We start from the raw sequence: 24125 nt of genomic DNA, 5'->3' as shown, positions 1-24125 counted from the left end.
TATTCCAATCCCTCTTCTGTACAATTGACCGCCTAACAATGTGTAATGACTTGCCTCGCGAATTTGATCCTTAGAAAATGTCAGCACATCAGAACCTTCTGCCTCCAAACACTTCTTGATACGCCCTATCCAATCTGAATCCGCTAAAGTTAACACCATCATTGTCTCATCTTCTTCGATACTTGGGCTGCTTAAAACTTCCTGGATGACTGATTTATTGTTTCCCGGCTTCTTGGTGCTTGCTAACTTTGACAGAATATCTGCCCTTGTATTCTCCTCGCGCGGAACATAATTGACCTGCACTATGCCTATCTGCTTTATCAATCCTTGAGCTTTTAATAAATACTTAGCCAGCTGTGCGTCCCTCGCCTGATATTCACCCTGAATTTGTCTGGAAACTATCTGAGAATCTGTTTTAATTATTATGCTCTTGACTCCCATCTCGATCGCCAACTTCAGTCCTGCAATTATAGCTTCATACTCTGCCTGATTATTGCTTGCTTTAAAGTCAAACTTGAGTGACTGCTCAACTGTCACGCCACCTGGCCCTTCTAAAATGATTCCAGCTCCACTGCCCTTGACGTTAGACGAACCATCTACAGACAAACTCCATTCACCAACTTCCATATTTTTCTCACAGGAAGACATTTCATTGACAAAATCCACCAATACCTGTGCTTTAACCAGACCTTTCCTGTCAAAAGTGATTTCAAATTCTGACAATTCAACAGCCCAGGAAACCATTCGTCCAGCCAGATCAGGCTTTTGCAAAACTTGGCGAAGTGGCAAATATGTTTTTACCATAATTGGAAAGCCTTGGAAATAAGGTCTTAATTTCCTGGCGGATATGATTAGAGCTAATGCAGCCTTTTCAATTTTTTGGTATCTAATTTCAGCTCCTTGAAGAGCATGACTCACAAAATATATGATCCTCACATCATCTTTACTTTCTTGCAACAAAACTGAACTAACTGCATTATCAGAAATGGAAATAAACATTGATAATGGAATACCTGGAACTGGTTTGGCTAAAATTGGTGGCCTAGATAAATGATCCTTCAAACTTTGGAACGCCTTCTCACATTCTTCAGTCCAATGAAAAGTTTTGTTCTTCCTTAAGCATTGAAAAAATGGTGCTGATTTTTCCCCAGAACACGGAAGAAACCTGGACAAAGCCGCTATTCTTCCTGTTAATTTCTGCACATCTTTAACTGAAGCTGGACTCTGCATATCAAGTATCGCCTTGCACTTATCAGGATTCGCCTCAATTCCTCTCCTAGTGATCATGAAACCCAAAAACTTTCCACTTTGAATTCCAAACGAACACTTTCTTAATTCGCTAAAAGCTTCTTCTAGATCAGAACAATGTGCCATCATTTCCTCTGACTTAACCACCATGTCATCTACATAAATCTCCATGTTCCGCCCCACCTGCTTGTCAAACACCTTATCCATCAACCTTTGATATGTTGCTCCCGCATTCTTCAACCCAAACGGCATAGTTTGATAACAATAGTTCGCCTGATTTGTCATAAAAGCTGTCTTCTCCTCATCGGGCTGGTACATTCTTATCTGGTGATACCCTGAATATGCATCCATGAGGCTAAGCATTCCGTACCCTGATGCCCTATCAACAAGCTTATCAATATTTGGTAAAGGATAAGAATCCTTAGGACAGTGTTTGTTCAAATCTGTATAATCCGTGCACATTCGCCACTTTCCATTAGCCTTCTTCACCATAACAACATTTGCCAACCAAGTTGGATACTTTACCTCCCTAATAAATCCAGCTTCTAGTAACTTATTTGTTTCCACCTTCACAGCCTCTGCCTTTTCTTCGCCCATCTTTCTTTTAAACTGAACAATAGGTTTCGCCCCGGGATTTAAAGCCAATTTGTGACATATAAATTCCGGATCGATTCCTGGTAAATCCCTTGCACTCCATGCGAACAAATCCATATTCTCAAACAATAACTTTACTAACCTGTTTTCCTGACTTGTAGTCAAATTGACACCAACTTTCAAGTTTCGCTCCCCAATCTGGATCGCCTTAGTTTCCTCTTCTAATTTCATCTTGTGCTCACTAAATCCCTCTCGAGGATCCAAAATAATTTCTGACTGTTCTAAATCCACCTCATAGACCCGATGCCCCTCTTTCACTGCCTTCTTACCCATGTGCCCATACTGCTTGAAGCTTTCTGAATAACACTTTCGAGCAACCATTTGATCAGCCTTTAAAATTCCAACTCCTCCTTTGCTCAATGGATACTTCGCCGTTAAATGTCTTGTAGAAATGATCGCCCCCGGTCTGTTTAGTGATGGCCTCCCAATAAGTACATTGTACGGTGAAGTACACTTTACTACCAAAAACTTAATAGCAAATGCCTCCGCACTCTTCCCTTCTCCAAAAACAGTCTTCAATTCCACATATCCTCGAACAAATAATTTTTCTCCAGAAAAACCCACTAAAGAACCATCATAAGGCAATAAATCAGCTTCACTGAGCCCCAACTTTTCAAAAGCGTCACCATAAATCAAATCCGCTGAGCTTCCTTGATCCAAAAGTACCCTCTCAATTTCATAATCCGCAATCCTCAGCATTACAACAATTGGATCGTCTTCGTGAGGTTGTACTCCCTCAAAATCTCGCACAGTAAACGTAATATCGGGTTGATTGGTTGCCCAACTTCCCCAATCATTAGAGTAAACAGCATTAATAGAATGAACGTACCTCTTACGAGCTGAGTTAGTCATTCCTCCGCCACGAAATCCACCAAAAATAGAATGAATTCGCCCCTTTGCTTTTCCATCCGACTGCCTATCTTGACCATCTTCCTCAATCTCTTTTCCATCTTCGGTTCGTCTTATTGAAGTTCCTGCTTCATCTGAATTGCTTCGCCCTTCAAGCTGCTTCATATACCCAGCCTTTATCAATTTATCAATCTCCTTCTTCAAAGTAAAACAGTCATCAGTATTGTGTCCTGAAATCCTGTGATACTCACACCACTTCTTCTTATCCACATAACCCGTTGACGGCTTTGGCTGTCGCGGAAAACGAATAACGTTCGCCTCCAGACACGTGTGCAAAGCTTCAGTCAAATTAACCGCCAATGGAACTGCACGGTCATTTTGGTTCCGAGTCCACGTCATCGAATGTCCTGGCCCACGCACTCCATACGGTTGAACACGATTTTTAAAATTAGAACGATTCTCAAATCGTCCGTCATAACGGTTACGATTGTTATACCCTGCGTTGCCACGTTCGGTCTATCCCTTCGAATATTGATCCACAACCGCTCCCTTCTTCGTCTCAAACTGCTGTTTCTGCCCTGGAACTGCTGCATTCGGGCGGTTGTTCTTGATCCGATCACTCTGCTCCTCCCTGATGTATCCTTGTACCCTTTCGCGCAAATGCCCCATTGTCTCCACAGGTTTTCTACTCAAATTACTGTTCAATCCACCCGGCTTCAAGCCCAATTCAAAAGCTGCAATGCAAATTTCTGGCATTTTATCCTCCAAATGAACAGATAATTGATTGAAACGCCCCATGTAAGACTGCAAAGTCTCGTTTGGTCCTTGACGAACATTAAATAATGTCGCCGGAGTTACTTTTTGTGCACGACTGGTAGAAAACTGAGACAAGAACTTTGTAGATAATTCAGTGAAATTGACAATTGACCTTGACGGTAGAGTTGTAAACCAAACCATCGCCGATTTCTTAAAAGTTGATGGCAACATTTTGCACTTCAACGCGTCTGATGCGCCTACAATGACCATTTTCGTGTTGAAATACACTAAATGGTCCTTTGGATCTGAATCGCCATAGTAAGAGTCAAGTTTCAATGTCTTTAAATTGTCTGGGACGGCAGTGTTCGCTATTTCCTCTGTAAAAGGTTGAAAGTCCACCACCGTCTCAGCCATTCTTTGATCGCCCTCTCGTAAACCCTGAGTCTGATTGATATCAGTAAGTTGATTCTGTAACTGTTGATTATGTTGACGAAGTTCATTGAGATCGTCCATGATCCGCTGAAGAACATCGTGAGGAACATCATTTTGTTGAACATGATTCCTCTCTCCGTTCGCCCCGGATCGAGTCACCATTGCAGTGAAAATTGAAGCCTAGGAAAGTATCCTTCGGCCCCACGGTGGGCGCCAATGTTCCGGTATGAAACCGCAGACTAAGGCTAACCAATATCGAGAGTAAGCGAGATAAACAAAGCGAATAAAATGTGTGAAAAATGATAGGGGTCCTGCCGCTTGGGCGGTCCTTCTTTATTTATAGTTGGGTTTTGATCCGGCTGGATCATGGGTTACCCGGCCCATTTAATACATGATTCGGTCAGCCTAAGTAATATACATATTGATCAGCCCATACCAGACCAGCTTTGATGCTAACTAGATTTGAGGCGTTGTGTGTAGCTTCCATCGTGGGACAAGTTGGAGGAACTATCTCCCTTCACATGACTTCTTTGCCACCGTGTCTGCTTTTCTAGTTAACCCATTAACTGTGTGATTCTTGTGCTCCCCAACAGTCTCTTTTCTCAAAATTCCTTGGTCGAGCTGATAAGCATGAAACAATTGCCGAAATAGGAAGTAAGAGAAGTCTTGTGTGAGTAGTTTCATTTTTTCCTGCCAATATGGCTTGCCCTGAAGTAACAAATTAGGGATTTTATATGAAGACATTGATTTCACATTTACACCACCTCTTATATCTCTTTTCTCATTTCATGGTTTCATTCCATTGTCAATTATTACTTTAGTCACTTTATGGAGCTTCTTGCAATCTTAAAAGGGCTAAGTCTGGCTTGAGAGTTGAGCTTGAGCTTTGTGATATGTCCATCAAATTCTTCAGATGTTATCTCTCTTGTAGAGAACAGGTTTTCAATTTTCAATATCTCATTCTTAAGTTGCATTGCTTCCAGACATAGGAGAGCTAATTGGCAGAAATAGCAAGTTCAAGTGCGCCACACATAGAGAGAGGAAAACTCTTGTGTTGACTTTCTAATTAAGTTTGGTGTTTCGAAGGATTGGTCCTTTCTACATTCGCCATTGGAGACCATGAGCCAGCTCTTGTTTGCAAATTCAAGAGGATAAAAGGTGTTTTGTGGTTTTGTTTTCTTTGCTGGCCCAGTGGCCCTTGGTTTATTTATTGCACACAAAACAAAAATACAACATCAATAATCAATTTAAACATGTAAGGATAAGGTATCCTTGACCCGACTAGCACGGTTATAATATAAAACTTGGGCCTGGTTGGGAATACAAAGTAAAACCTATTTTAACTTAGCTATAGGTTGGTTGGGCCAACTCTTTGGGCTGACTTTTTTCTAATATTTATATATGAAAATAACACTAATATATTACACTCTGGTTAAAATCATGTGGGGGCTCCAAAAATTATATGGGTCAATTTTCCAATTTGATTCGACACATGAATTTCAATTGATGAATGAAAGTGTTTGAAAGAAAATGTTAAAATGAACGTTGGTAGCCCTCCTCAATTTTATGTTGGGCACAACTAAATGCTCCACCCAAACCACAAACTCACCATCCTTCTTTCAATATCCTTGAATTAGATTTTTGGTACTGGTTTTAATTACCTAATTTTATTTTTCAGTTTTTTTGTTTTTGTTTGACATTGCTTCTGAAAAACGTGAAAATCCGGAATAACTTGAATTGAAATTCCAATAGTTTTGTTTTTGTATGACATTGCTTCCAAAAATCTGAAATTTAAATTATCATTCCGAGAATTAAATTTCAATAAATAATGAAAATAAAATTGCTGAAAGCTGCAAATAAGATGGGAAAATACTGATACTTCTAAAATTGAACAAGTTGTCCAATAACTCACAAAAAAAATACATAGATCTCTACTTTTCAATTGAAATATGACATAAATTGTTTTAGTATACATAATCCCTGTCAAAAAGTTGCAATTCATCTCAACTTTTTCCATTGAGTGACAAGTTAATGACTAGGCGCATTTGTTCAAATTTGGCAGTATTGAAACTTGATTGAAAGCATATTTCAATTCTGGATACAGTATATGGATTCATCTATCCAAAAGCGACTATTTTATTGCTTCAACTTGAGGTAAATCCCCATTAAATATAAAATCACTTGGTTTTGTTTGATTGGGTGGAAGGAAAGGGGGAAGGAAAGAAAACACGAAAACCGATGAATGAATTTAGACTAAGGCTCATTCCCCCATTCCTTCCACCCAACCAAATAAAGCATTATATTTTCGAAACACACATAGAAGCAATTGAAAATATAGAGACCGGCATCACGCTTCCCCTTGATTTAATTATAAAAGTAGATAGACTCACTTAATTATGTTATGTTTGGAGCTTAATTAATCGCTTATCACATATGGACTTATTCATAAAGTAATTAAACATCTTATGAAAATGAGTTAAAAACAACTTATAAATATCTGAATAAGGATTCCTTCAGTTCCTATATACATTCTTCACTTTAAGGTTTTGACTCATCTATTAAGAAGTAATATTAATATTAATGTTGTTATTTTTTTGTTAAAATTATTACCAACTTTGTAATATACTACATTTTATCCAAGCGTTAAACGTAATCGTCCCTACCCTAGCTAAGAAATCATAAACCATTATTTATCGAAACAGCACCACCATGAAGAAATACAAGGCGGAAAAGCACAATTGAAATTGAACATTGATACAGGAAACAAAGCAAATCAATAGAGGCAGGCAAAGAGTAGCATCAGCCTTCAACAAGTCATACATTGAACCAGAATTCGTAACAGAAAACTCAGTACCTAATTAAGCAGAAGGAGTAACAGCAACAGCCTCATCAGAAGATGCATCAGCAGCGGAAACGACGAGAGTCCAATCAGAAGGAAGAGGAGGCAACGGAGCGTACACAGTTGGCTTCCGATTGATGTCCCATGGCTGTGACTTACGCGGCCTCGACTTCCGGTGATGCGCCGTCGCCTTCTTCTGCGGCCTCGAGGAGCACACTATCACTCCGTTTCCCCTCCTTTCCATTTGCGGTGGCGCCGCCGCCATCGCCACCCCGAATATGCTGCTGCAACTGCTTAACACCGACATCTTCTTCCTTCTCCGTTCTGGTGATTCCCTTATCCCTTTATCTCTCTCGTTCCTCATCCCTTTACCATCGATTTATCTGAATCGGTGTTTCGAAATTCCTAAATTGCCCTTCTCTGTTTTTATCTGTTTGCCCATATATGTTAGCTCTTACATGCTTTGGGCTTTTCCTTTCTTCCTCTTTTGGGCTTCACCTTCTTAAAGAGAACTTGCCTTGTTGGACTCAATGATCAACAAAAAAAAATTAATAGCATGAATTTTATTTTTTCGTAACAATAAAAAAACATGAATAGGTGTGTTATTGTTTTGGAGAAAAGATAAAATTATAGCCAAACATAACTTTAAAGGTATTGTTACATTAAAAAGGTGTTTTAGAAGTAATTATTGCACATTTTTTTGAGACTTAAAGTTAGTTATCCATGATAGGAGTGTGAGAACAAAGAATTCTCACAGGCCATTAAAATAACTAACCTTTGTTGTTTAGTTTATATTGTGCTCCATTAACTCATTGTGCTTTCACTTTTAAACCCACGTTAAAACAAACACACTCGATCTCAATAACTCTGCCTTAATAAGTCACAAACTTGGAACTTATATCAACACTCATAAAAATGATAGGTTGCTTTACCATGTAAATAAAGGTATTTCTCTTCCTTTGCCTCCAATTTTAGTGTAACTCAAAATCTAATTCCAGGCTAGTCATATTCACACATTCATATGGTGTGTATCCGTTGTTGGATGCGTAAATAACAACATAGAAGAGAATCTTTATTTTTTTATATTTTTCACGGAGTGGTTATTTACTAGCGAATTAAAACAAGTTTGAAATTAAAAAAGTTATTCGCACCCCCTCAGGCCCTCACCAATCCCTATACTATACACTGTTACTACCTTTGACGAATAGATGTCATTAAACGTCGTGCCGTGCATTGGTTGAGTGGCAGCCATAATGAGAGAGCAGCTCCACGTGTGGCGTGGCAGATGCGCCTCATGCTGTTACCTTTCACCTTACCCCTACGGCCCTACGCAGGCACCACCATATTACCACTGCTGTTTAACCCCAAGTAAAGGCCAATTCCCAAAATAACCAAATTTTAAAAAATAACCACAATAACCAACGTAGGAGTGAGCTCATCTTGTCCTTTAACTACACCCCTCATTTGGTTCTTATAATAAGGAACAGAGGGAGTATTTTGGTAGATTAAAACTCTCATATATAATTTAACTAATTCATGCCGAATTTGGTTAGTCATGCTTGTTTATTTTACTTTCAGTTGGGTCCCATGATACCTTATAAATTTATATTATTTCAAGGTCAAGACACCATTCAAGATAATTAATGAAAGGGAAAATATAATTTTTTAATAAAAAATAAATAGAAAGAAAAAAAGCAATCCTGACTAAAATTTAAGTAAAAGAACTATTATGTCATGTGAAAATCTAATTAACCTTTAATTCTATTTTAATCAAATATGGACCCTTAATCAATATGTGGAGAGAAAAAATTAAAATTGTGCAGAAAATAATACTAAAGAAAATAATTAAATATTCAGATGTTTCACATAATATGATCATGTTAAATTAACACATTAAGAGATATAAATCTCATGTTTCTTACTCAAAATAAACAGCATTGCTTAAGTAGTCCAAATAAATTAAGTAACTTCCATTGAAAATACTCTTCATGAAAATATTCACGGTGAAGAGATTAGTCACTCCGGTCGACGGCAACTATATGAACTCACCAAATATAATTTGAAAAAATCCAATGGGCGAATTGGTGAAAAAAGGTGGAGCCCAGTAAAGTGCAGGAGAGAGGGACCTGAGCTCACAGCAGCAATAGATACCTCCAAGTCGGGTTCCCCAGCCACTAGAGTCACGACACCCTGTACCCAGCTGTATCCCACCCTGTTTTCTCTTTACCTTTATGTTCATTTCTCTCTCTTCCTCACCCTCTTCTCTTCTCTTCCCACAACTCACCAACACAAAACCAAACAAACCTAAACCCCCCCTACCTTCATAGCTTCCCCTTTTTTCCATTACCTGAAAACATGAACCACACTCTCACTCCTTCTCCTTCTCCTTCACCTTCACCTTCCTTCCTCCTCATGCTGCTAATTCAGCATTCCCATTTCCTCCACTAGCATTCATTCCCTTTCCCCTTCTCCTCTCTTCCCTGTTCTTCCAACAAACCCTAACCACCAACGCCATGGATCCTTGCCCTTTCGTGCGCCTCACTGTAGGCAACCTCGCTCTCAAAATCCCCGTCGCGTCCAAGCCAGCACGCTCCGTCGTCCACCCTTCCTCCTCCCCCTGCTTCTGCAAAATCAAGCTCAAGCACTTCCCTCCACAATCCGCTCTCGTCCCCTTCATCCCTACCGAAACCAACCTCCCGGACGCGCAGGTTCACCCCATCGCCGCCTCGTTCCACCTCAGCAAGCCCGATCTCGACAAGCTCGTTGGAAAATCCATCTTCGCTAAGAAGCTCTGCCTCGAAATCTCGATCTACACCGGCCGGAGAGGCACCACTTGCGGCGTCAGCTCCGGGAGACTGCTCGGGAAAGTGTCTGTACCTATAGACCTCGCCGGAGCGGTGAATAAGGCTACGGTGTTCCACAATGGCTGGATTACGGTTGGGAAGGAGGCTAAAGGCTCCTCCGCGCAGTTTCATCTGAATGTGAAGGCTGAACCTGATCCTAGATTCGTTTTTCAGTTCGACGGTGAACCAGAGTGTAGTCCACAAGTTTTCCAGATCCAAGGCAACATTTCTCAACCAGTCTTCACCTGCAAGTTCAGTTTCAGAAACAACAGTGATCGGAATCAACGTTCCAGGTTCGTTAACTCTCTTCAATTTTCGCATCACGCATTCATCTTCAACCTAATTAGATTCCAAAATCAGCACAATTTTGGCGGTAGTGTTCAACATTTTCACACTATTTGCGCGCAATCCACGCACTTTTTCAGGCACTTTACTCTTTATGAACAAGGAAAATTGAAAAGTAAAGTTGAATCGAAAATTGAAAGGGGTTGAAGTTGAAGATGAAGTTGAAGTTGAATTTGAATATCTTCATTGTAGATTTTGAATGTGGTTTTTGCTTTCAAATTAGAAGTGGTTTAGGAGTCAATTCTAGGGTTTTCAATTTCAATTATCCAATTCTGTAACCGTTTTCTGTTACTTGTTGATACGGTTATTGTTATCTCTCTCTGATTTCTGAGCGGTTATTCTGTTTCGTTCAGATCGTTACAGTCAGAAGCGGGTGGTTCCCGGAGTTGGTTAAGCTCGTTCGGAAGCGAACGCGAGCGGCCGGGGAAGGAACGCAAGGGATGGTCCATAACGGTTCACGATCTCTCCGGCTCACCGGTGGCTGCAGCGTCCATGGTTACACCCTTCGTTGCTTCACCCGGTTCGGACCGGGTGAGCTGCTCCAACCCTGGTTCGTGGCTAATTCTTCGACCGGGTGATGGCACGTGGAAGCCATGGGGGAGGCTCGAGGCGTGGCGCGAACGCGGCGGTTCCGATGGGCTTGGTTACCGGTTTGAGCTTATACCAGACACCAGCGCCGCCGGCATTGTGCTAGCAGAGTCCACGCTGAGCTTGAACAAAGGAGGGAAGTTCGTGATTGATATGAGCAGCCACCGCGGTAGCGGTGGCGGCGGAGGTGGTGGATCTAACGGCCGTGCCACGCCGGGGAGCGCGACGTCGCCGGCGTGCAGCCCGAGGGGTAGTGGAGATTACGGTTACGGGCTTTGGCCTTATTGCATGTACAGAGGATTTGTGATGTCTTCCAGCGTGGAGGGTGAGGGAAGGTGCAGTAAGCCCACGGTGGAAGTGAGCGTGCCGCACGTGAATTGCACGGAGGATGCGGCGGCGTTCGTGGCGTTAGCCGCGGCGGTTGATCTGAGTGTGGACGCTTGCCGCCTCTTCTCACAGCGGCTGAGGAAGGAGCTTTGCCAGCAGATGGATTTACTTGGCTAAGCAAGCTCTGTTGTCGTTTCATGCTTTGGCCCCCGTCGTTTTCTTTATTAATTTTTTTTTTTTTTTGAATGGGGTTGTTCAATTTGAGTGAGGCAATTTACTACTAACAAACAAATTTACAGGCTGTACAGAGTGGAGGGTGGTATTAGAGAGAGTGGGTGCTTTGTATTCACGTGTGGCTTTTTTCATTGATTTTCTCTCCTTTTTTGTCAATTATGGGAAATCAAGAAAAAGCTTTTCTTTTATCGATTTTTTGCAGAACAACTGTTGTTGCCCTGACACATCACTCATGTGTCTCTGTTTTTCATTTTTGCCTTAATTTGTGTACCTTACTAATCTCTAGTCATTTTAATCTGTAAGTAAGTACTGGTAAATCTTTGTTATGTAGCTGTAAGTACCCTTTGTCATGTGATAAAGCTGTCAACCTATTATTTCTAGTTAAGTGACTGTAGAATAGTGTTTGGTACAGAAATTTATACAGGAATGGTAAGTTTAACAAATATCCTTACAATGGATGGAAGATAAAAATGGCAATCAGAACAAAATTCGGCGCTAAGCAGAAGTTAACAGATAGATTTTCTAAAATTGTAGCATTTCATACCACGTTTCTAATGTTTATTTTTAAACTTTTTTTCTGTTTTTAAACTTTTCTAATTATTTACGTGAAGATTTTTCTATAGTACTGAGATGAGTTTACTCCATTTATCTATTTTCCTTTTGCAGAAATTTAATTTCTTTTTAAATTCTCCCCGAATAAAAATAGTTGGAATGTAAAATTTATTTATTTTGGGAATCAACCCCTTTGCCATTTTAATATGAAAGGTTATTGTGCCTTTAATTTGGCAACTAAGTTGATTAAGAATGAAATATTTGTTGTATGACTTCAAGAAGGTTATTTTGGAATATTAAATTAGGGATGATAAGTTATTTTGCACGGAGTATAACATTACAAGGTCACTTAAGAATTAAAAATCCTAATAAATTTTAGTTTTGAAGGGTATGTACGTGCATCGTGCACGCTATGTTTTAAAGATTAAATTAAATAGATATTAATGTGGATGATAGCTGTAACGCAGTGTAGAGTGCACACTCAGATTATAGAGTTCCGGCGTGGTTTAGGGGAAGTAATGATAAATAAGAAATTAGGCACGTAATCATATGTCTTCCTGTGGCACAAGTCATGGGATTTGGAGATTGATTAGGTGTAGCACGAAGGTTTCTCATCCTTAAATCACGAGATTGAGCGTAGTATGAGATATTAGTCACTACTATTAGCAGTGTACTCAGTTAAAAAAAGTGATGGGATTTGGGAGGGAACCGTAAAGTGTAGCTGCTTCCTTGACTTGGCAAGAAAGCACGTACACAATACGCAAATATTATATTCATCCATTTCAAAATCGGATTCTTTTGCTGCACGAGCGCCAGCGAATCAGGATTAAACAAACTAGTATTATATTATATACTATTTATACTATCATAGTAAATGATGAAGAATTTAAATTAAAATAAAGCTATAAGAGTCAGAGATGATTGGGCAGCGCGGTGAGATGATACAGAAAATTGAGGTTGGTGTGGTGGCGCCACAGTGACGTGTAGGTATGTGGATGGGGTGGTCCAACGCCACCATTTTCTAACCGCTTTGGACACCAAAACTTTGGCAAAGGGACCAGTGTCTGATCCTAAATCAATTTGCTGTGTTGATACAACCAAAGCTATAAAGGGTAGTTCAATATGGAAATAATAAAGAAATGGCATAGCAACTCTTATTAATGGAGTCAGGGTAGGTTAGGGTGGGGGAGCACTATATGGGGTGTGTACTCCAAATAGTATCCTAATAACTCAGTTTTTTTTTACTCTAATTAGTGTGTTTAAGCCATAAATATTTACATTTATGGTTTGGTGAGACTAACTCCTTTAGTAGTTGAACTAAAATTTGTCTAAGGAGAATTAGGGGTGTACGTCGAAGCACAGCGATCTAGATAATTACGACTCAATAACCCAACTCGCATAATCCGTCGGGTCCCTTGCGGGTGAGTCAACCCGTGAAGCCAACTTTATCATATTAATTGTTTCGGGTGGGTATTGGTCGACCAACTCACAAGCTGATCTGCTAAAAAATTAGAAATGTTTTTTACATCATTTTATTATTTTTAATCTCTTTTTTACTTGTCTGTCAACCTAGCACTAACCAAAACGGGTTAGTTTTTTTAACCCGCCTCGATTCACTTTAGGTGTGTTGAGGGTGGAGCGGAATGAATTGCACGCATTATCACCCTTTAAAAGTATCAACACATGTAACACTTGATCAAATTTTTTGTTTGAAACTAAACAAATCACTTGTTAGTACTAGTAATTAACTAAGTTGCAAGCAACACTCTCTATAATTATTAGTATTTTTTTTGCTAAAATAGAGGGCCTAAGCCCGAATTATTAGTCTGTTTATTAAAATGTGAACACAACTAGTAAATTTACCACTTTATGAAAACATAGGTTAACTTTATAGAACTTTTGTGTAGTATGAAGGAGTATGTTATTAGCATTTATAGCTTGAATAATGAATTTATAGACACATTAATTTTTCCCCCCACAACTTGTTACTAGTATGTTTGGTGAAGCAAGAGTGTGGCTGAATTGGGGTAATGTGTTTGGGAGACTTGGGAGCTAAGAATCATAAAGAGCTCCTCCTATACATAAAGCACTAAACATTTACAACCATTTTTATGATATTTTTTTATGTCAAGTGAAAAGTAGAAAAAGAATTACTTCCCATTTTATGAAAGGTAAAAATTGTCACAAAAATGAGTGTTTAAAGTGATAAGTTGTGCTCATTATTTCAGCTATCTTTTTTTCAAATCACAAGTCACGTTGGCAGCTGTGGGGACTGGGGTTTGTGGGTTTGAGTTTGGTCCTTGCTGTGGATCATGTGCTGACTTGTAAAACAGCTTTTTATTGAAAAAGTGATGATGGATACGACTCATACGAGGAGTAAATGTAAAAGAACTTCACTGAGAAGCAGAACGTGATCTACGAGTCACGGATGCACGTTGATCTGTTGACCCTTGACTTGACCACCTCATGTGCTTCACCTTGCCCTCTGCCAGGTTATTCCAGGTTACCATCTATATAATTTCTTAGCCATCACATTCCACGGAGATTTATTTATTCAAATACGCTTTAATTATTAGTTATACTAGTTGTTATTATTTTTTGACAATAAAATAGAATTTTTATTAATATTGTGGAGCCAGCAGCAATTTGACAGATCATCATCTCTTATCAGAAATTCAGTACTCATCCAAAAAAAAGCTTAATCCTTATCCTCTAAATATGGTGGTCTGGTAAGGAGCTTAATTTTCTATAAGCGGATATTATGTGCTTTTCACTTGCAAATGGAAAAAAAATAGGTGTTGATAGTTTTGGTGTTTTGTTCAAGTATAGCTTATTGCTAGTCCCTATTTAAGGATCATGAGTTAAGTTAAGCGAGTTTTATAGCATAATCTCACGTGCTCATTGAGCAATTCAGTGCATCTTAAAAATCCATTTACAAAGTTGAAATCAATTCTATAAATAAGCTTCAAAATTGATTTTGAGTAAAAATAAATTAACCCAAACATGCTATTAATTTAGAAAAAGGTAAAATCGATACTTTTATGGAGAATCTAACTAATAGAAATATCCTTACTAATTAAATGAAAAAATAATTTTATAGAGCAGTGCTATTGAGCACGAGAGAATTGTGCACAGGAGTGCACGAGCATCATTTAAAACAACAAATTGTAACAATTCTGGCGGTTTTAAACCGCCACTAATATTGGGTGCCAGAAAAAATCGCAAGCGTTACAAGTTTCTGGCGGTTTGAAACCGCTAGAAACTGTCTCGTGCACATTTCACGAAAAAACTTGTCGTGCCCTTCAGCATTTTCCAATTTTATATCAACTTTCTTCCTGCAACCAAGAAATGGTTGATTTAAGCAGTATTTGTTTGATTCTCATAAAGTAACATATTGATTTTGAGTTTAATAGATGGTAAAAAATTCTCATTCAAAGAACTAGCATTATCGAGAAGTGAATGTTTCATCATCAAACATAACTAATGCATGCATTAATTTCTAAACTTCCATTATTATCTTCATTTGTCCAAGTAACTTCCATTTTTTTGTCAAAGAATAATTAGATTAACACCCAAAAGTCGCCCAACGACACTTACATCATGTGTGCATAAGATCCCACATGAAGTAACTTCCATTATATATTTTCTTATGTGGATTATATAGAAACGGGCTGCAATTTCATGCAAAGCCCAACCATAACCATTGGGCCAAACCCAAGAAAACAAGGCCACGTTCGAAACGACATCGTTTCCTGATGTAGCCGGCGGTTGATGAACTGATAGAGTAGAAGGCGGAGAGAGAGTGGAGAAGAAGTGGAAAATGAAGGCGTTGGGATGGTGGCTGATCGTGGTTGGCACGCTCCGATTAGCCTCCGTGTGGTTCGGTTTCTTCGACATCTGGGCTCTCCGACTCGCCGTCTTCTCCAAAACCACCAGTAACTTCCTCTCTCTCTCTCTCTCTCACTCACTCACTCTCATCAATCAATCAATGCATGAAATCCTCACATGTTTCTAGGTCAGATATTGTCGTTGTTTCCTATTTCAGCGCCTGCAACGGTTCATTGGATCCAATGTTTCACAGCAATGAGATCTTCTAGATCCCAATGCACCGGAATTTGCTCGTATCTAACAGTAAAATGGTTGCAGGCATTGAACTTTAGGATTTCTCATATTCTAGATGCCAGTTATCTGCACCTGGTTTTTGCTTAGTGGTTAAACTATTAACAACTTGCTCTTTGTTTAGGGTTAGTGTCAATAAGAAAGAATAAGGTAGCATTGACTTGTCTTATGAGTTATGACCATGTATGCAAGTTGGATTTGATTGTGGGAATAATGAAATTTAGCTTGTTTGAAGGGAGAAACAGTGAATCTGCTCCTTAATTTGACTGACAAATCTTCTGGATAAATGTGTTGATAATTGGCTATCAATGTGGAGGATTGTTTTTAGAACTTGGGAGATGGAAGAACATAGTTAATTAGTATTTTGACTGTTTTCAAATTGTGGTATTTCTTGTATAGAGATAAGAGATTTCAGATTCTTTGACATGTTCAATACTGTAATCATCCCTATCAACATATGTTTTCTGCTTACATACCGTTTCCGAGCCCTTGGTTTAACCTGAATCAGCTGTGTAACGCTAAACTCCAGGCTATATGATAATACCCTTTCTAAATTTACTTCTAAGAACCAAAACATAACACTTGCTTATGCAGGGCCTGTATAGAAACAAAATATGAGGGGATTGAATTAGTTAAAACAAATTAATAAGCACTCGTATTCTGTAGTTGGGTTGAGTTTTTACTCTTAATACTTGGACAGTGGCAACGGCTGATGGATAATATGATACGTCTTTGTTTTACCTAATTTCCTGTGATTTGATGGCATTAAAAATTTCAACTTAAATTCAACAATATTCATCACGGTGCATTAGCAAAGTTGTTTCTGCGTCCCTTGTTTAAGCTTTGTGTTCAGTATGATTTCAAATGTTATCCGGATGAGAACCATGAGAACTGATGAGAGTTCATTAATTGTTGCAGTGACTGAAATTCATGGACGCACATTTGGAACTTGGACACTGTTGACCTGCACCCTGTGCTATCTATGTGCATTCAATCTTGAAAATAAGCCTCTTTACCTGGCTACTTTGTTGTCATTCTTCTATGCATTGGGTCATTTTTTGACCGAATACCTAATTTATCAAACAATGGAATTTTCAAATCTCACAACTGTCGGTATATTTGCAGGTATGATAAAGTCTATTCTCGTATCCCACCAAATTGACTTGCATTAGCCATTACATTATTTTCCTTAATTTCAATCCCAAACGGTCTTTTCTTTTCGCCAATTATTTTTGTATATATCGTAGGTTATTTGTTTAGTCGTGCATGCCAACAAATTTTAGGCATTGTGAATTTGTAGACTTAGAGTTAGAGTGTGTTGTATTTTCATTGAACTTAACACCGGTCCATCTTAAATTCAATACTATAAAATCATGCTTCTTTCTTTGGGCATTGAGATATGTGAAATCATGTTTGGGTTGAACGAAAAAACACATACTTACTCCATTCTTGATGCCTATTGGACTAGATGTCATTTTTGTGTAGGAATTATTTGCTGCTCTCTTTTTGCTTCCCGTGTAAATAAACAAAAAGAAAAAGTATCCTATACCCAAATGCATTTCCGCTGCAGGCTCTGCTGTATACCTTCTGGTCCATTATTATTCTAGGAGGACCTCAGCCTGGCTTGGCTTATAATTGTCTTTTTGCTTTAGCATTATTTGCTCATGGATGAACCACATTTTCACATCTGAATTTTTTGATAGGAACATCGATTGTATGGATGCTATTGCAATGGAATAATCACCAGAAAGTCCGGTTGAAGCCCTCTAAGAGAAAGGCTTAGCAAGCAAAAACAGTTGGGTAATTGGGCTGTATATTGGATTCTGTTAAAAACAGAGAGACGTGGCTCTAACTATCTTACCCTTCTACTTGATTTTTTTATTAGATGTCATTTCAAGTCACGATTGAGTTCTGCTTCCTGTTGCTGGGTCACAAAATTGATGGCCTTGTTGAAATGATGTTGCCTTTTGGATGCAGTGCTTTTACATGTTTATCAAAACACAAGTCATTATTGGCTTTGTATTGTAACGTAGATTTTGACACTACTTGGTTTTGAAGAGATAAATTCTAGCCCTTATTATTTTCAAGTTTAATGAGTTTCTTATATTGTATGTGTATGGGGTTGCATTTTGTAATTAGGAGCATGATAATTTCCTTGCAAAACTTCCAAACTTTTTGAGCAAATAATATGGACTGCTAGTATTCGAGCATAGTTAGGAGCATTGCTTGTGAACTGTTAAATAACTTCTCAAACTATATTAGGAGCCTGCAAGTATTCGAGCATAGTTAGGAGCATTGCATGCCAACATATGGATGATATCTAAGTCATTAAATTCCTTGGCTGAAATAACTGTTCAAGGTCAGAACCTGCAATCTTTACACAAGGCACAATAAGACCCAAGTTTTGTAGGTAGAAAGTATTATTGGGATTGTTCAATTTTTAGTTATGCTATTCCTTTACTATCTAGGAAAAAGTAGAGGAAAAATTCCGAGATATTATTACAAAGTAGTTATTAATCGATTGGCTGAAACTCTTCAATGGGCACTTTCCTTGCATCTCATGTTGGTTGGGTCTCTGAAACAGTCAACTTATTATTGAGTGTAGCTTCTTCCAGTTCCTCTACTACTAATAATTTTTATACCAAGCATTATCCAAACTAAAACTATCCTCTAATGTAAAATTTCACTGTCACTACTATTTTCACTCACAAACAGCTTTCCCATTTAAGGAAACAAATGCTCCTAATTGAGTAAAGAATCAGAATTTGAGTAAAGAATCAGAATTTGAGCCAGCATCTGAATCAGAAAAATCATACATGTCATCTATTCCTTTTTGCAAACAAGAAATTTGGAAAAGAGCCTTGCTCACACACACTCCACCCCTTTAGGACTAGTATCAGTGACTGTGAACATTCACAATAACTTTGCTTCCTTTTGTGGTTTTCTTCTGCAGCTTTTCTGTTACAATCTTTTCTGAATTTTCTTCCACTGCCTCTTTTATTTTCCTCAGACCTCCAATTTCAAATTCTGAACCTAAACTTAGTGTCACTCTTCTGATTCTGACAACCCTGGATGCACCAGTCTCTTTGTAATTCTTCTCATACGTGTCTTTTTCACCTTCATTATGGCCTTTATCCTCTAATAAACTCATAGTTTCTTCAATGTCTTCATTTTCCTCCTCTTTCTCCTTGTCTTCTTCATCAATCAGGTCTTCCACTTCCTCAGGTTCAACAATGTCATCATCGCCACCAATGCTTTGTTCCACTACCCTCTCGGATTCGCTTTCTTCTGTTTCTTCCATCAATCCATATGGCTTATTTATCCAAGGCTGGAACCATTTTCTCCCAAGTTTTTTGGATTCATGACTAGCCTTCAGCTTTTCAAATACTTTTGTGTTGTCCTCATTAGGCTTCCTCTTATCTAGTGAATGGTTGAGCTGAAAAAGCAACCAGATGATAACAGCAATTAAAGTAAATATTTTGAAACCTTGTTTTATCATGGAGCCTTTTGTCCTCTGGTTTCTGTTAGGCAATTGCTTCAACATGGTCTCATAAACTTATTTACCAAGTACCGTCAACATGAACCTGTGTAGGAAAGCATGGATATGAGTAAAAAGCTTGTTAAATACAAATAAAAGCATGAAAAAGCATTCAACTAAGCATTAATCCTTAGTAAAGAAGCCAACAATCATAGGGCAGAGTCTTCTGCATAAGTAAAAAAAGCCTTAACCCTTAATAAGCGAAACTAACTAAACATTCGACATGATAAAAAAAAACAATAAATTTTTCCTTAGGTCGGGACCTTTTATTTTCTCGTTTTCATACTTTCTAACACTGACGTAAGTAATTTTAAGGTCAATGTAGCATTTCATCAAATCCTCCTTCATGGGGTTCTCTCATTAGTCATTAACAATTCATGTACTGAACAATTAGGCACTAAATTAAGAATATGAAAGCATGTACTGAATCAAATACCAAAATTAAGATTCCCAACTTCATACATAACTCTTCCAATTTCAAGCATTATATATAGGAAACTAATTTATTTACTATACGCAGACATTTCAAAAATAAATGAAGACACAGAAAACAGCTGAAAAGTAAGTTTTACATGAGAAAATAGAAGCAAATAAGGAAGAATGAATGAATATATATACATACCTGAAGGAAAAGTGAGAGGATATTGTATTCTATCTTATGTATCTATTGAAGATGAAGCTAAGTAGTACTATGAGACAGTGAGCAAAATGCAGTGTAATAATGATATCTGGTGATGGATTGTGTGTTAAATGAAGCAAATGCGAAGTCCTAATCAAAGAGATAAGGTGGATTGTGAAGGTTCTTGAATGACATCGATGTCACGGGCCAACCAGTCATGATGATGCATGACCGTGTTCCAGGGACGTGGCAACACGACGTCGTTTCATAGTACATTGTATTTATTGCAGGTAGATGTGGGTATTCAATTTGACTGATGTTGACTTAAGATTTGCTTTGTGATATTCTAACATCCTAACCTAGTTTTTTTTTAAAAAAAAAACGTAACCTCATTTTTTTTAAAAAAAACTAGTGTTTTTTTACCCGCGCAACGCGTTGCACGGGGAATATGTCTATTGTATTTGATACATCGATTCATATTTTAAATTATAAATATTTAAGATGCTAAGAATGTAAGAATAATCATAATAAAGATGTAGATATTTAAAGAGCACAAATTTTGAAAAACACAGAAGTTAATAAACCAAAAGCTTTAATTTTTGCATATATGAGATATAACTGAATTTTGTTTGTGAAGATGTATACTCGTGTTGCATAAAGGGTAATGCTTTTGTGTTTTAGATATATAACAATACATAAATATATAATTATTTTTTAAATTATTAAAAATACACTTAAGTTATAGAAAATGAATTTTATTTTTTTTTAACTCTTACAAATTTTCATTTTCATGTAAAATGTTTCTCCCCGTGAGATCTCGTAACTCTAATTTGTTAGCACTAATAAATTCATGTCATAATTTTATAGTACATATGTATTAATATTTTGTATTCCTCTTACTTTTCTTATTATCAAATTATTATAGTTATATACTTATATAAATATACACTCTTAAAATTTTCAAAATAATACTAAAGTTAATTATATTAAATTTATTCTATTAAAATAATATCAATTAATTAGTTTAGAATATAATGATTGTATAAAAAAAATATAATGATACTTTTTATATAAAACAAAATCTCACGTAGATAGCATTATAGTACTTTAAAATTAAAACATACAATTGAAAATTATACGCAAATACAAACAACAACCACTTTTAGGTATCAGAGCAGACTTAAATGCAAATCATCTTACTCAATGGATTCTCATTTATCAGAGAAACAAAATCTTATAAATTTCATAAATCAATATAGAAGGGGAAATTCTAGTGTTTTTTTACCCGCGAGTTGCACGGGGAATATGTCTATCGTATTTGATACATCAATCAATTATTTGATTATTTAAAATATATTAAACAACATATGAAATAGAAGGGTCTCAAATGCTAAGCAAAGTGGACCAAAAGACTTGTCATCTAAGCCTGATTGAGATCAAGATGAAATCGTTTCACATTCTTCATGAACATGAAAACAATGACACAAATAATAGATATAAGGAATCACCAATAAAGCAAACGATAAACACATATTATGGAAAAAAAAAGGATGTGATAGTAACACTAATCAGGATTGTAAAAGATAAATCATAAAGTATGACATCATTTTGTGTTTATACCAAGTCATCCAAGTTTGAGTCAATATTGCAAGGTACCTACAAAATTTATGAAATATATCGGAATTTTTTTTGGTTTGTTTGCTCTGTTCTGTTTTCTTTCCGGCACTTTCTAGGTTTTCCTATCTTTCTGTCTTTGGGTTTCTTCTGTTTGGTTTTTGTCTGGCTCGATCTTTGGGTGTACTTTCGGGTTTTTTCCGCCGGTGTTGGTTGGTTTGTATTTCCTGCTTAAGAGTTTGCTCTCAAGCCTTTTGATATTATATATATATATATATATATATATATCTTTCAAAAAAAAAATTGACTTTTTTATTTGTAGTTTGTCAACACTACTTTAGTTGCATATAATAATAAAATGTGTAAGAAATATATATTGATTCGTCTACTTGAAATTTGTCTTCTAAAGGAGAAGAGCCGAAATATATAGGGAGTTTATGATCTTTTCTAGTATATCAAGTAACAATTTTGTGTCTAAGGGTGACGACTGTCCTATTACCACAACGTGATTCCACCCTTAGTACATTCATTAAAAAATTATTCTTTTTTTGAAAATGGAAGAAATAGCACGTGATTCTTTTTCAAAAAATTCAACGTGTCAATACATTAGATAACAACTGTGATTCTGTTACATATTTAATTTTAAAAAAAAGTGATTATTAAACAATAGATGAAATAGAAGAGTCTGAAATGCTAAGAAAAGTGGACAAAAAAGAATCACCAATAAAGTAGATAATAAATACATATTAATCATGGAAAAAAAAAGAACGTGATAGTAGCACAAATCTGAATTGTGAAAGATAAATCATAAAGTATGACCTCATTTTTTTTTTATTTCAAGTCATCCATGTTTGAGCCAATATTGCAGGGTGCCTACAAAATGTAAGAAATATATCAGACTTTGTACATACTTGTTTTAATCACTAAAGAATTATTTCATTGTAAGGGAAAATAGAACGAACCTTAAACCGACAATAATATTTTTGCATCAGATGTTCATCAACTTATAAGATGTCATAGACATCATGTTAACAATGAAATAAAGTTAGGTCACTTAGAATTCAGTTTGTATTAAAAAAACTATTAAGATAAAAAATTAAACTAACCACTCATATGTTCTCAAAAACTTCTTGGTAGACAACATTGCGCTTGGAGTTTGAAACTACCCCTTGTTTATCCTCTAGTGTTTTTTACCCGTGCGTTGCACGACAAATTGATTGTTGAAGTTGACATTAATAAAAAAATATAACAAAATGTGACGAGTATAGAGAAATACGTGTGGTATAGAGTAAATTATATAAGTTGTTTGTATGAGAGCTGTGATAGTAGAGAAAGAATGACGTAGATTATCTCCCATCGTTGGGTTAAATAGAGAATAAGAGAGGGAATTAGTTTGCCATGAATCGACATTTAAATAAAAATAAAAATATCAAAATATAAAAACAATGATAGGCTTGATAAATTAATAAGATTACTCCCTCCCAATAACCAAAAAAATTAATAAGATTACAATTGGAAAGCTAAAAAAATTGATCAAACTTTGTTCTATGTCTACTCAAAATGAGAAGATTGAAAAAATACATTGGACCCACAAAATCTGCCCCTTTATCTCTCATCCCTTGCCAATCAAACACACTAACTCTTATCTCTCTCTCCTCTATTTCTCTCTTCTCTTTCACTACCATATCAAACAAAGCATTAGAGAACCTAGTTGAATAGTTTAGCAAGGCTATAACAAAATGGCATAGGAGTTCTTGGAAAATAATTTTAAAATTTCTTTAAATTATTTTTCAAATCTTATCCAATATAGCTTTTGTTTGAAAGTAACATATCCACTTCATTAGCATTCTTTGTGTGCAATCACCCTCCTCTCTCTCTCTCTGTCTCTCTATTCTCCTGCCTACAACTCATTTCCTTCTTCTAGCTTCTCATACCTTATTTCAAGTAGTGCCTTGATTTCTTTAAGGCATTTGATTCAAATTAGCCAAATTGAACCAACCAAAACACATAAAGAATAAAATTAAAAACAGACACATAAGTAGCTTCACACCAATACATTAATCTTATGAATCAAATGCTAGACATAAAGAACTTTTAACTAAAAGGATTCATTCTCCTATCTCAGAAATTAAAAGCATTAAGCCACATGCTTTTCCTTCCCAAACTCTATCTCGAGCCTTTAATGTACTTCAACAATTCTTCTCTAATTTTTTTTTTGAAATCTCCTGCATTCTTCATTCCTTAGCATAGTCTGAGAAAACAAATCATAATATGTCTTAGATCAAGAAAATCATTTCAACCTACAATATTATATCAAGAAACTGATTTTGGAGCAACACACGTAGGTAGATTGGCGGAACCATCACCTATAACCCGAGTCAAAATAAGATTAGACATAAACAAAACTATGCAAAGAAGGAATTTGAAGAGGAAAAGGGAGAATGCTCACCACTTTTTCCGGCCAGCTCTCCAATTGAGTCATGGAACGTGACAAAGAGGGGAGTCGAAGCCATCATTATAAATTTAGTAAGGAGTAGTAGTAAATCTTCTTTCAAAATATAATTTATT

At 36.9% G+C, this 24125-nt stretch overlaps 4 protein-coding genes across 4 annotated transcripts; 2 read left to right on the top strand and 2 right to left on the bottom strand.

Moving 5' to 3' along the window:
* Positions 1-6657: 6657 nt before the first annotated feature.
* Positions 6658-7157, bottom strand: LOC130727654 (50S ribosomal protein 6, chloroplastic). Its single transcript, XM_057578849.1, has one exon. It carries the CDS (start codon positions 7140-7142, stop codon positions 6798-6800), a length of 345 nt encoding a protein of 114 aa, XP_057434832.1. The 5' UTR covers positions 7143-7157; the 3' UTR covers positions 6658-6797.
* Positions 7158-8972: 1815 nt separating this feature from the next.
* LOC130727653 (uncharacterized) lies at positions 8973-11441 on the top strand. Its single transcript, XM_057578847.1, has 2 exons — positions 8973-9914; positions 10320-11441. Exons 1-2 carry the CDS (start codon positions 9292-9294, stop codon positions 11056-11058), a joined length of 1362 nt encoding a protein of 453 aa, XP_057434830.1. The 5' UTR covers positions 8973-9291; the 3' UTR covers positions 11059-11441.
* A 3982-nt stretch (positions 11442-15423) lies between these two features.
* On the top strand, positions 15424-17873 carry LOC130727652 (ergosterol biosynthetic protein 28). Its single transcript, XM_057578846.1, has 3 exons — positions 15424-15602; positions 16705-16911; positions 17490-17873. The coding sequence occupies exons 1-3, from the start codon at positions 15488-15490 to the stop codon at positions 17567-17569; spliced, it is 402 nt and encodes a 133-aa protein (XP_057434829.1). The 5' UTR covers positions 15424-15487; the 3' UTR covers positions 17570-17873.
* A 659-nt stretch (positions 17874-18532) lies between these two features.
* On the bottom strand, positions 18533-20120 carry LOC130732206 (uncharacterized). The gene is made up of 2 exons (XM_057584312.1): positions 19947-20120; positions 18533-19370 (listed from the first exon to the last, which is right to left on the bottom strand). Exon 2 carries the CDS (start codon positions 19328-19330, stop codon positions 18683-18685), a length of 648 nt encoding a protein of 215 aa, XP_057440295.1. The 5' UTR covers positions 19331-19370; positions 19947-20120; the 3' UTR covers positions 18533-18682.
* Positions 20121-24125: the final 4005 nt, after the last annotated feature.

Source organism: Lotus japonicus, chromosome 1 (assembly GCF_012489685.1).
Source record: "Lotus japonicus ecotype B-129 chromosome 1, LjGifu_v1.2".
NCBI lineage: Eukaryota > Viridiplantae > Streptophyta > Magnoliopsida > Fabales > Fabaceae > Lotus > Lotus japonicus.
Note: the sequence above shows the minus strand (reverse complement) of the source record. Positions and strands in the feature narration are given on the sequence as shown.

Coding starts and splice junctions, on each gene's coding strand:
- LOC130727652 (XM_057578846.1), top strand. CDS start 15,488: ATGAAGGCGTTGGGATGGTGGCTGATCGTGGTTGGCACGCTCCGATTA. Junction 15,603..16,704: donor CGTCTTCTCCAAAACCACCA/GTAACTTCCTCT, acceptor TAATTGTTGCAG/TGACTGAAATTCATGGACGC. Junction 16,912..17,489: donor AACTGTCGGTATATTTGCAG/GTATGATAAAGT, acceptor ATTTTTTGATAG/GAACATCGATTGTATGGATG.
- LOC130727653 (XM_057578847.1), top strand. CDS start 9,292: ATGGATCCTTGCCCTTTCGTGCGCCTCACTGTAGGCAACCTCGCTCTC. Junction 9,915..10,319: donor GATCGGAATCAACGTTCCAG/GTTCGTTAACTC, acceptor TGTTTCGTTCAG/ATCGTTACAGTCAGAAGCGG.
- LOC130727654 (XM_057578849.1), bottom strand. CDS start 7,142: ATGAGGAACGAGAGAGATAAAGGGATAAGGGAATCACCAGAACGGAGA.
- LOC130732206 (XM_057584312.1), bottom strand. CDS start 19,330: ATGTTGAAGCAATTGCCTAACAGAAACCAGAGGACAAAAGGCTCCATG.